The sequence below is a fragment of the Myotis myotis genome, unplaced genomic scaffold (genome assembly GCF_014108235.1).
Source record: "Myotis myotis isolate mMyoMyo1 unplaced genomic scaffold, mMyoMyo1.p scaffold_m19_p_20, whole genome shotgun sequence".
Classification (NCBI taxonomy): domain Eukaryota; kingdom Metazoa; phylum Chordata; class Mammalia; order Chiroptera; family Vespertilionidae; genus Myotis; species Myotis myotis.
In genome coordinates this window covers 3,434,050-3,446,728 of record NW_023416325.1, presented here as the reverse complement: position 1 = coordinate 3,446,728, position 12,679 = coordinate 3,434,050, and the positions used below count along the sequence as shown (strand labels likewise).

The following is a 12,679-nucleotide window of genomic DNA, read 5'->3' as shown; positions in this document are numbered from 1 at the left end:
GCTACACAGCCATCTCAGGGGCTGTAAGGAAGCAAGAAGATGGAGACGAATCCTTGAATATTAGGAGGAGGGGATGTATGTTTTGGCAGCATTTGGGGTGCATCTGAGAAATGGAAGCTAAGTGCATGGCCTTCAGTGCCTCTACCAGGTTTTGACCACGACAGAGCTGGTAGGACAGGCTCTGAGGCACGGTATGGACTAGCTCACGGTATTTATTAGTGCTTCCCGTGCGCCTGGCACTACGTCAAGCCCTCCGCAAGCACAACCACAGAATCTTCGGAGATGGTGCCATTATTTCACCTCCCACCCCCATTTTTTTCTGAAGAGTTGCCTACAGCTCAGAGTAAAATGCTTGTCCAAGGTCACCTAGGTTACCTAGGTCATGAGTGCTAGAACCAGGATCTCAACCCCGGTGGATCTCACTCCAGACTCTTACCCCTCCCCCAGCCCCCAGCACCTACTCTGAGAACTGACTGTAAGGCAGACCTGGGAAAATTTCACGGGCTGTAGGTTTCATTTATGTTTCATCCTTTCTACTTTGAGCCCATTTTGATTTTGTTTTCCTCTTGTGCAGAGAGAAAAGATGTTGTACTTTGGAGATATTGGTTTTAGGCATTCTGCTGCCCATAGCTCCCTTGGAACATCTTTTGGCCAAAATGTAATAAGTGAAACCACTCAATTTGTGGCGGGGTGGTATGGAATGTTCTCACAGGAGGTCAGAGGAGGGAACTTCCTCCCGATTAGTCTCGGACTAGACTTTTAATAAGCTTTTTTTTTTTTAGTATCGTAGAAAGTTTTCTGTGATGCCGATGACCCGTGGGATTGAAACTCATGTACTAAATTACTCCAGGCTCATACTACCTTTGGTTTCCCGAGTGTCACAATTGCTTTTCTGGCCATTTATTCTGGAAATTGACTTTGTGGTTTTCGGTGGGTGGAAGGTCCGTGAGGGGTGGCGTGGGGGTGGAGTGGGAGGGGAATTGGCAGTCACAGAGAAACCAGGCACGGCCTGTACCTGTCCAAGGGTACAGATCTCTGGCAAGGCTGTTCAACTTGATGCAAAGCGGAAAATTCCATTAAATGGCTGGGGATTTGGCTACTGCTGCATCCAGGAACCTCTGAGTGAATTTGTTTCTCTTGCATGGGCCTGCTTTTCCCCATCCCCTCACCCTTAACCCCACCAATCTCTCCTGTTTGGGTACTCGTTCATTCAGTCATCATGTTGAATGAGCTCCTACTGTATGCATGAACAGTATACCAGGTGCAATGATAAGAGATAAATTAAACGCAGGCTTCTCCCTCTATAATCTAGGTCAGGCACAGAAGGTTAATGGCTGGGTCATTTATTTAGCAAAAGTTTTGGGGAGTGAGGCAGTCTCTAGTGTGTACAATGAAGGAAGGACAGAGTGTTGGGGTGACTGTCATGGGGGACTTTAGTGACACAGGCGCGGGGGGGGGGGGGATTTCCTAGAGGCTTAGAGTCCTCTGGAGCTGAGCAGTAAGTTATGCGAAGCAGTAAGATACAGATGCTACAGCCTTGCCAGACAGGCCTCAGTTCAGTTCTGGCTTTGCTCATGTGTAACCTTGTAGCATTGAAGAGATGCCTTCATTTAGTTTTATTTTTGTGGTAAAATATGCAAAACAAAATTTACCATTTTAACCGTTTTAAGTATGCAGTTCAGTGGCAACCATCACCATGATGGGTCTCCAGAACTCTTTCATCTTGCAAAACTGAAACTTTGTCCCCACTAAGCACCAACTCCCCAACCCCCTTGGCCCCAGCCCCTGGTAACCACCATTCTACTTTTGTCTCAGTGAATTTGACTGTTCTAGGTACTCCATATAAGGTGACTCATGCAGTATTTGTCCTTTGTGACCAGCCTGTTTCACTTAGAATCGTGATCTCAGGGCTCACCCAGGTTGTAGCAGGTGTCAGAATGTCCTTCCCCTTTAACCCTGATTACTATCCATGGTACGTATATACCCCATTTTGTTAATCCGTCCATCTGCCAGTGGACACTTGGTTGCTTCTCCCTTTTGGGGTGCAAATATCTATCCAGATCCCTCTTCCACTTCTTTTGGGTATATATCCAGAAGTGGAATTGCGGGATCATAGGGTAATTCTGTGTTGAATTTTTTAGGAGCCACAGTATTGTTTTTCATAGCAGACACATCCATCCCTTAGTTTTGTATCTTTGGTTTCCTCCTCTGTAGAACTGGGTGTGGTAGTGTGATGACCCACTTAGGGTTGCTTTGAAGATGAAAGCAGATGGTGTCTGTGAAGGCCCCAGAAGAGTGGCTGGCACACAGTAGGTGCTCAGTCCATGCTCACCACCGGTGTGAGGTGGGGCTCTGTGTGCCCAAACTCACAGACAGGTGGGGTCGTCCTCTCTCTCCCTCCCAGGCGGCCTGACCGTCCACTTCGGGAGTTTCCCGTCATCTGTCTGTCTTCTCCTCTGATCGTTCTCTCCTCCCCAGGCCGTGGAGGAGCTCCTGCTGACCCTGGATCTGGAGAAGAAGGCAGTGGCCGTGGGGCACAGCCAGGTGAGGAGAGCTTATTTCTCACGCCCTCCTGCCCATCATGCAGGGACCGGATGAGACCCCGTGCATGCCTACCTCAGAGCCTCCTCCCTCCATGTCTCCTTTCCACCAGGGCTAGTCATTTCCTGCCCTGCAGTGCAGTGGCATTATTCACACTTCTTATGAGGCCATGAAGGTAAATGCTATAATGTGGGAAGGGATAACCTTGAGGAGTATCACTTCCGGAGGTTAAACTCCCAGCGGCCTCGGTGGTTGGGAGGAGTTCACATCCTGGACCCCAGTTTGCCTGCCGCAGCCTCGGGAAGAGCTGCCACCAAACCCGGGAAGAAACACCTGTCCTCACGCAGAGCCTCGTAACTTTGCTTCGCCACCAACTGTGACAACTCTGGGCCTCGCTGGTGGGCAGCGATAAGTGAGGAGAAGGGGCTTGAGAAAGCACACGATTGTCAGAGTTGAGAGAAATAGCTTTTTCCAAACTGGCGTTGAGCTAAAAGCTCTTCCAAAAATGTTTAAGTGTTTGGAGAATTTCACAGAGCGCTGGTAGGCTCCTATGTGAAGTTTTCAAGAGGGAAAATACAGTATTTGGGGTTTCCCAAACTGTTTGGCCATGGGACCCTCACCCTTTTGTTTTTGTGGAAGACTCATTGCCCTGTGTCACTCCACTGAACATGTATCTGTTTCCCCTCTGCAGCCCCCCTTCGCGCCCCCCGCCCCCCGTGACCTGCAGGGAATGGGCCAATGTTTCCCTGGGGAGCGTGACATTGCAGCTTCCTGGTGAAGCTACCCAGGTGGCCATGCTTATCATGTCTGGCCTCCCTTTTGCTCCTTTTCTATGATTAATAACTAGCTAATTACAAAGTGTCATTAGGATGTCACACTCTGCTTGGTCCGATAAGCAGCTGGACCCATGAAAAGCAACTAATTTAGATTTTTCTTTGTGATCTTCAGCCGCTGGTGCCTTATCGAGGCCTGTGCTGAGGGCCGTGACATTTATGAAAAAGGTGGATTCCACATGCAGTGGCCTTCTGGTCGCCGATATGCTCTTAAAAGGAAAAGAAATCAAAATAAGATTGTGCCGAGGCGATGACTTATTCCTGTTCTCTGTACGGTCGTTTCCAATTATCTTTTTTAATGAAAGCTTCCTACTTAATCAATAGCGGTTTTGGCAGAACCCACCGCCTTTTCTAATATATGAACTAGTGCTGTCATCACTTTGATCATTGATTTTTTTTATAGCAGCTTGTGGGACTCACTAGCTTGTGAAATTAATACAGTCATTATTGAGGCAATCTGATAGGTAATGAGTCAATCGTGTCTTTATTTCAATGAGGCTAATTGTCTTGGTGTCCCTGGCTGATATGAAGTGTTCTGTAAAGCGACAGAGGGTGGCAAAACAGAGTTAGCACCGATTGGGTGTGTTAATTTTCATTTTTTCATCGAGAACGGGTTTCCTGCGGGATTGGTGGAATGATCTCCATCACAGAAAATATGTTCAGGGGAATGGAGACTATATCGAGACCCTCTGTTCCACCTGGAATTAAACAGCAGTTCACCCCCAAACCTCGGGCACCTATTGTAATGAATGAGGAAATGAAGGCTCACGGTGACATTGAGAATGGGTGCAGGAGATGAGCTTAAGGCTTGGGGCTCAAGTTAATCACTGGTTATGTGAACTTGAATCAATTACATGATCTTTCTGAGCCAATAGATTCCTCAGAGGGTGTGTGTGTGTGTAAAATGGGACATAGGAGAAAGAGCGTTGAAAAATGTAGAGGCCGTGCAAATGTTAATTACATTCAGTGATAATCGCAGTCTTGTCTGGAGCCAGATAGAGGGAAAGGAGCCCTGGTGTTGCCACCTGCTGGAGGAGCATCCTGGAGAACCGCCTGTCTTGGCCTCAGTTCCTCCCTCCCTAAAATGGGGAGATCGTGTTAACCACCACATAGAGCCGTGCCTGTGCAGTGCTCTATGTGCATATCACGTGGTCCGTTCAGACCCAGGACACGGGAAAGGCTCCAGGAAATGTTAACCAGTAATCGACAATGTCACCGGTGACCTGATGATATCACCAACTAAGGTGGAGCTGCCCAGTGCTTAAAAGTGAGCATAAGGGTGTCTGCAACGTGACTCCTCCCCATCTCTGCCTCAGCTCCCATTAGAGCATCTTTCCTTTGCCTCTGGGAGGTGAGACCAGCCTCAGCTACCCAACCTCCTGGGCTGGAGCCAGCCTGGCCCCAGAGCTTCAGGTCCTCGCTTTGTATGCCCTGTAGTCTATTCGAAGGCGGCCCTGTGGGGTGCCGGGGAGGGAGGCATTGATCCCACTGCTGCAGAGGCCTTCGTCCATTATTGATGAGCCAAGGCCTGGAAATCTGGCTGCTTTCCGCCGGATACCTGAGCACCTCCTGTGGGTGGCACCCGCCGGGCCGGCCCCATCCTCTCCTGACCAAGGCGGGCCTCCTGGACCTCCCTCCCATTCTCTGTCCCTTCTTCTAAGGCCAGGCTGAGTATTTCAAGGCCACCACTTCTCTCAGATGGCTAGCGGCATTTATTTAAAAAGTGCACATTCCCAGGCCTGACACCTTTCCTGGGCGAGGCCTGGGATCTGCATTCGCCTCACTCCTTGGGTGATTCTGGTGCATGATCTGTCTTAGCAGCGGGTCTTCAAAGAACGTGTGCTTGCATCCCGTGGGGATGGCGCCAAGAGGCTGGTTCTGATGCAGCAGGCCTGGGGTGGGGCCCAGGATTCTGCATTTTTAAAAGGTCTCAGCAGTAATGATGCTGCTGGTGCATGGACCACACTCTGAGTACCGGGGGCTAGAGGAAGAGAGAGAGGAGGCATGAGGCGTGAAGCTTTGGTAATCTAGACCCTCAGTCAAGGGCAGCTGCTGATACTTCAGGTGGAAGCAGGAGACTGGGGTCTGCGTGGCAACCGCCTCCTGCTTTAGACAGCCTGATTCAGGGAGAAGTCACCCCCTGTTCTCTCTCCTTGCAGGTCTTCCTTAAGGCAGGCGTGGTCTCCAGGCTCGAGAAGCAGCGGGAGAAGCTGGTGTCCCGCACCTTCGTTTTATTCCAGGCGGCTTGCAAGGGCTTTCTGTCGCGCCAGGAGTTCAGGAAGCTGAAGGTATGAGGCCTCGTGCACCCAGCAGAGGCGTGAGATGCCGGAGGAGCACCATCCGTGCTGGTCCGGCGCTGTAACCCCACGCTTCCCACACTTGCCTCGGGCACCAACCCCCGTGGGACGATGTTAACATGCAGATTCTGATCCAGTGGATCTGGGTGTGCATAGGGCTCCCCATGTCTCCCACCATGCTGCCTATGCTACTGTCCACAGACACACCCTGTGTGGTGAGACTCAGAGCGGCCTTCTGCAAGATGTCATGGTTGTTTCTAGGACACTGATGTCAAACTACCAATGATGCCTCCTTGACCTACATATCCGTGAGGTTTCCAAGCCTTTGTGGTCGGTTCATGGTTTCAACGTGTCCCACCTTTCACAGGTCAGCAGATAGGGCATGAGCTGGACACAGCCACTCAGGCCTTTGGGACAGAGAGGCCAGTTTAGAGTCCACAGTCCTGGACCACCTGCGTCACAGATCCCCAGAGACTGCGTTTTCTCTCTGTAGCCTGCACAATGGAGAGAAGGTGGCTTGACTCTGGGGACAAGCAAGACCTATGTTCGAATCCTACCTCCACCACTTAGTAGCTAGGTAAAGGGGAAATGAGATTATGTGTACTTAGTACAGTATGTGGCACATAGTAACTGCTCAATAAATTCTAGCTGCTATGAGTTTAATAGTTACTATTATACCCCTACTAGCATGAAGTCTCATTACGTGTGCCTCCAGCTTATGTGAATTTGCAAATTCAAGTATATGCTCTTGGCCAAAGCAGAAAAAGGCAAGAACATTAGTAATTAAAATACTGTGGGCAATCCCACTGGCCCACTGTACCTAAGTAGCTCAGGACTTGGGATGGTTTGGAATAGAGGCTAACTAAGAGCCCGGGCTCTATCTGTAGTCAGACGGCAGGGGTTCAAATCCTGACTCTGCCACTGAGAAGCTGACACTGGGCACGGGACTTTACCTCTCCGTGCCTCAGTTTCCCTATGTGTAAAATGGCCCTATCCCAGATCTACTGAGTTCGTCTGTGCTTTGAGAAACCCTCCAGGGGATTCTGGCGCGCACTCAGGTTTGAGAAGCATGGCATTCGTGTTCAATGCACTTGAAATGATATCTATCCCCTAAATGTCAACTGACAACACAGCCACGGCCATAGCTTCTATCGGGCAATTTCAGGGATTTTCAAGGATCATTCCTGCCTTGTGTGGTGACTTTTGTACCTAATCCGATTATAAGATGTGACCCATTGTATACTGTTCTCCGTTCCTCATCCTGTTATAATTATTAGGTCACGCGAGATTAAACTGCGGCCTAATGCCTGATGCCGAGAGCCTGATTCCGTGGTAGCTTTTTCTATTTTTAAGTATCTAATTCCTTTCACGAGGATATAAACCCATTTCCTCCATCCATGCCCCCTCTGCCTCCTCACATTCCTTCACCTTCGCCAGGCTGGGAAGGACCCTCCGTTTCCCATCTCCTTTCCCTGCAGATCCGTCGCCTGGCCTCACAGTGCATCCAGAAGAACGTGGCTGTGTTCCTGGCGGTCAAGGACTGGCCGTGGTGGCAGCTCCTCGGCTCCCTCCGGCCGCTGCTGAGTGCCACCATCGGGGACGAGCAGCTTCGCGCCAAGGAGGTTGGTCCGCCTGCAGAGAGGGCACCGGGTAGCTACTCCCACCCACACCCCATCTTGGTGCTTGCATCTCACCCAGTACCCCCATTTCTGAACGTTCTTAAGCCAGGGATGCTCCACCCACAGCCCTGGCTGCCTCCTCCCAGATAGCCCTCTGCTCCCGTCAGCACTGACCGCCATCCATCCACGCCCAGCTCCTCTCTAGGCTCCTGGGTGCTGGGTAAATGCACCCTTACTACCCAGGGGTGCATGGAAGGGTCCCTTGTAGAAGCGTCATGCAGATGGGCTGCTGAATCACCCACTCTGTCCCCAGCCTTGACACTCCTGGAACCGATGCCTCTGGTCCCCAGTGACTTCTCTTATGGTGTTTGTTTTTTGTAGGCGGAGCTTACAACTCTGCGACAGAAGCTAGAAAAATCAGAGAAGTCTCGGAATGAACTCCGGCAGAACACAGACCTGCTAGAGAGCAAGGTACCCCATCCCTGTGCAGGGTGAGGTCTGCTGAGGGGGAGATGGTGATGCGCCTGGCACTGCACTAAGTGCTTTGCAAACCTTTTCAGAATAAGTGTGTGAGGTGCATGCTGTTACTGTCCCCATTTTAGAGAGGAGGAAACTGAGGCCCAGGGGTATTAAGTATCTTCCCGAGCCTACACAACAAGCAAGTGTAGACCTAAGATTCAAACCCGTGTCATCTGGCTCCAAAGGGAAGAATTTCTTAAGTCTGAAAAGCACAAATCACAGGGATAAAATTGTAAATTTGACTATTTTAAAGTAAAAAATGAACTTCTGTTTACCGAAGTATAAAATGATGACACATTACAAACATGGAAATGAAATTTGCAACATGTATAACTGGCAAAGAGTATCCAGAATATGTAGAGAAGCTCCTCAAGTCATTGGAGAAAGGCAACTCACTCCAACAGGAGAAAAGTGGGTAAAAAAATAGGAATCTGCAGTACCCAAGAGTTTCAGAAGTTCAAATGTTCAGGAATTCAAATAGCCAATGAGCTCATGAAAAGATGCTCAACCTAACTAGCAATCAGGAAATGCAAATCAGAGCCACGAGAGGTACCATTTCACACTTCAGAGGGGCAAAATCTAAAGTCTCCTGTAGCCAAGTGTTGGCAAGGGTGTGTAGCAGCAGGAACTTTTAAAAGCTGCTGGCGGGAGTGTAACTCGATCTCACATTGGATAACTGAGTGTTATATTTTTGCCTCCTCCTTCCCAACTCCTTTCCATTCCTCTTCTCCCTGTTCTCCCTCCTCTTCCTCCTTGTCCTGAAACGTTATATTAAGGTCCAACATACACATAAGTGCACACATCCTAAGGTTACGACTCCATGCGTTTTTACAAAGTGAGCTCACCAGTCAGTGCAGGCAGCACCCAGACTGACACACAGATCATTCTCAGCTCTGACTTCTAACTGACTTCTAACTGACTTCTAACACTAAAGATTAGTTTTCTTCTGTTTTTGAACTTTACCTAAATGCAGTCAAATGTGGATACTCATTTGTGTCTGCTTCCTTTCATCTGACATTTATGTTTGTGACATCCATTCACGTTGTCATAAATGATTGTGTATCATTTATTCTAATTGCTACATAGTATTCCATTATGTATATAGATCACTATTTATCCAGCAAGTGTAGACCTGAGATTGAAACTCATGTTATCTGGCTCCAAAGGGAATTCTTTAATCGTAAACAATTCAAAAAAGCACAAATCTCAGGGGTAAGTGATACATTTGACTATTTGGAAGTAATATGTAAACGAAATGAACATTTGGTTGTTTCCAGTTTTGAACTATGATGAATAAGCCTGCTGAGAACATTCTTGCACCTGCGTTTTGACGCCCCTGTTGTACCTTTCTGTTGGGAATAGACCTAGGAGTGGAATTGCTGGGTTTTAAGTTATTTCTATGTTCAGTTTTAATAGATACTGCCAGGCAGTTTGCTAAAGTGTTTGTATCAATTTACACACCCACAGCAACAGTTGAGAGTTCCAGTTGCTCCATATCATTACCGGCACTTGGTGGTGTCTGTCTTTTCATTTAGCAATTTGTGTGTGTGTGTGTGTGTGCAACTTTCTGGCTGTCTTCTTTGGCAAAGTGATCTTTCAAGCCTTTTCTGCTGTTTTTCTTATTGATTTGTAGCAGTTCTTCATATCTTGTGGATACAAGTTCAGTTGTTGGATAGATGCAGCCCAGATCTTTTTTTCCATTCCGTGGCTAGATGTTTTTGATGCAGTAATTTGAAGGTGTATTTTCTGAAGCCCCCATCTCTTCAAAACTGTCGACAGGCAAGGAAGAGATCAAAGGGCTCCAGAACCCCCAAACCTGCATCAATGACAGTAGATGCACTTTTTTGGTTTTAGTCTATATTTTATTGATTCTCAGATGCACATTATTTCCACCTCTATACATCTCTGGAATTGGGATGCATCTTAAAAATCAGTGGAATATTACATCAAAAATTGGCAGCACTTTCTTTTCTGAGGTTCTATAATTGTGCATCTTATAATCAATGGCAGCTCAGATTTGGCGAAATGTAGTGTGTGGGGACCTGAGTAGCATTTTATTTGAAGAAAGGGATGTGGTTCCCTTCCCTCCCCTCCCAAAAGCTACTGTTGATTGATGCTGGTTGCTTTGGCACTTGCAGGAGCTTCAGAATCACTGTTAACCCTGTAGCTTCCCCACCTCCCAAGATCCAGGAGGGAATTGTGGTGGAGGGGTCCTTCCCTGCTGCTTCAACAAGCCCGAGCTGTTCCCGACGCGGTGCAGTGGTGGGAGGGTGGGCGAGGGGGGTAGTGGGGAGGGGTGTCTGGCTGCATTAGAGCCGTGGTTCCCATACTTGAAAGTGGACCAGAACCCCCTGAAGGACGTGTTAGAATATAGATTGCTGGACCCCCGCCTTCGAGATCCTGAGTGAGTGGGTGTGGGAGGCCCTGGGCCTTCTCCATTCCTCCCTGGGCCTTCTCCATTCCTCCCTGGGCCTTCTCCATTCCTAAGCCCTTATGTGCTGCTGAGCCTGCTGGTCCGCGGACCACACTTTGAGAAACACTAGACTAGAGAACAGATGAAAGGTATCTCCCTCGTGCATGGGGTTCTGTTTTCTTTTGGCAACTTTCTGTTAGCAGCTGGGGAGCAGACACCCCCGAAGGGCCATGTGTCATGAGGGCACCCCGACCCCGTTCACAGGCTCTGCGCCCCATCCCCTGGTCTCAGTAGGAGGGCAAACAGTCAATAGAAACTTCCCCGAAGCATGTTGTGCTTCATCATTGGAAACTCCGTTAGACGAGGCTTATTAAAAAACAACATTATTGCAAAATGATTTAAGTGCTTCATTTGCAAAGGAGCAGAGAGGAGATGAGGAGAGGCTGGCGATAAATATTCCTCAGGCGCGCACGGCCGGCCTCGGTGCCGAGCGGGGCTTGTGAATTTCTCAGGAAAGCGGCCCGTCTTCACCTCCAAGGCTGCGGGAGCTCCTGAGGGTGTATGAGGGAGGCGTGTCTTCTTCTCTCCCTGCAAGATATTTTAGGTGTTTCCCAGGAGCGTATTTATGGCAGAAGACTGAGGCCCGTGCAGTCCAGCGCCTGCCCTCATTAGTCTGAGCCGTGGCCCTTTTTGGTGAGGAATTGCTGGGCGAATCCAGCAGGTCCAGCAGGGGCTGCAGATGTTGGTGGGAAAGTTCACTTGCACAGCGCTGCGGAGGTGTGGTCCTGGTGGTCGGGAGTGTAGCTAGAGCTTATCTCCAGGGTGGGGAGGGTGGTGCTAGGGTCACGGGACCCAGTGGTTCCTGAGCCTAGATCGTCTCCCAGGTCTTCTGACTCGCAGCCCCGGGCTCGGCCACAGCCCTGCGCCTCTGTGGGGACAGATGTGGTGCTCCCTAGTCCCTGGGGGAGTGAGACACCTGGTTTCCTGTCTGACTCAAGATGCCAGGGCCTCTTGGGCCTTCACTGCTGGGAGGGTGTATTTCCAGCAGACAGGCCATGGAGGTTCTATGGCCATAACCTGTGGGTGTATTCACAGATGACCACAATGGATTGTTCCTTCTGCGTGCCTCAGTTTCCCCATATAAACATTAGAGCCATGATCTCTTTCCTACCTACCTCGCAACGTGAACAAAGGAGTGGGGAACTGTGCCAGGTCAGGTATGGGCACGACGGGCAACCTGAGCTGGCGTATCTGGTGAAGCAGTGGACAGTCAATCAGGACAGCTGGCTTTGCACCTATTGTTGTGGGATTGTGGGAAAATTCTCCCGGTCCCCGAGCCTCTGGGTCATTAGTAAAATGGTGATAGTACCAGTTATGAATTCTTCTCCCTAAGGTTGTGGTGAAGGGGTGCATATAAAGTAGTTACTACAAATTTCAAGCCTTCACGCATCACCACTATTTCTAATATGTATTTGAATTCTTACCAAGCTCCCCGCAGCAGACTTGAGTTCCTTGAAGATAATGATACATCTTAGCTATTACTTTGCCTCTCAAAGCATTCAGTGCCAATTGAATGAATGAATGGGATAATGCCGAATTTAATAAAGTAACATTTAATGAGCACTGTGTCTGTGCCAGGTGCTATGATCCATCCTTTACCCACATTATCTAGATTTACCTTCAAATCAGACTGTGAGGAAAGTGTTAGTACCCCCACATTTAGATGAGGAAAGAGAAGCTCAGAGAGATAAAACGATTTGTCCAATATCACACAGCTTTTGAGTGGCAGAGCTGGGATTTGAACCCAGGTCTGGCTGACTCCAGACAGGCTGTGAGAGGGGAGGAGCATCTACCCAGACTGGGAGCAGGGTTAGGGAGGGCTTCTTGGAGGAGGGTTTTCGAGTTTCTCAGGTTGACGGGGATGGGGCTTCCCTTCCGCTGGGGGGTCTGCACAGGTTCCCTTTAGCCAAGGGATGCAGGGAGATTTGAGAATAATTTCCAGTTAATTGGTCCTTGAGTGATCTGCAAGGACCCTTCGGGGCTTGCTAGCCAGGCTCTCCCCATTGTTACACGGGTGCTCCTTTTGCATTTGCCCAATAGCTCTGGGCCCACCCCTCCCCTCATGGACAAAGCCCGTGGGCCCTTAAATGTGGGAAGAGGGGGGATTTGTGGGGACCGGGGACGGTCAGGGGCTACTTGCCTCTGTGAAGAGCACCTGTCATTTCCTCCAATTTGAAAAGACTAATTGTCCTCTGGACTCCAGACTGGGGTTTGTGGAACACAAAATTAATGCATTAAATTAATTTTGTGCTCCCTTTGCTCAGGCCGATTAGTACAAATTAGATTTCACACTAATTGACTGAGGAGGAGAGAACACAGTCCTGGTGTTTGAGATCAATGCTGATCGCAGGGACAAGGGGTGGGGTTAGGAGCATGATCTGGGGCGTTCCTCGATTG

The 12,679-nt window shown here is 49.2% G+C and overlaps 1 protein-coding gene across 2 annotated transcripts in view; it reads left to right on the top strand.

The window, feature by feature from the left end:
- The window catches only part of MYO18B (myosin XVIIIB), a 173,058-nt gene that overhangs the window by 65,564 nt on the left and 94,815 nt on the right, over positions 1 to 12,679 (top strand). For both annotated transcript variants that reach the window (XM_036354082.1, XM_036354081.1), the window contains exons 22-25: positions 2,479 to 2,544; positions 5,534 to 5,662; positions 7,150 to 7,293; positions 7,672 to 7,761. In XM_036354082.1, coding sequence (XP_036209975.1) covers positions 2,479 to 2,544; positions 5,534 to 5,662; positions 7,150 to 7,293; positions 7,672 to 7,761 — 429 coding nt within the window. The remainder of the gene's footprint in view (positions 1 to 2,478; positions 2,545 to 5,533; positions 5,663 to 7,149; positions 7,294 to 7,671; positions 7,762 to 12,679) is intronic.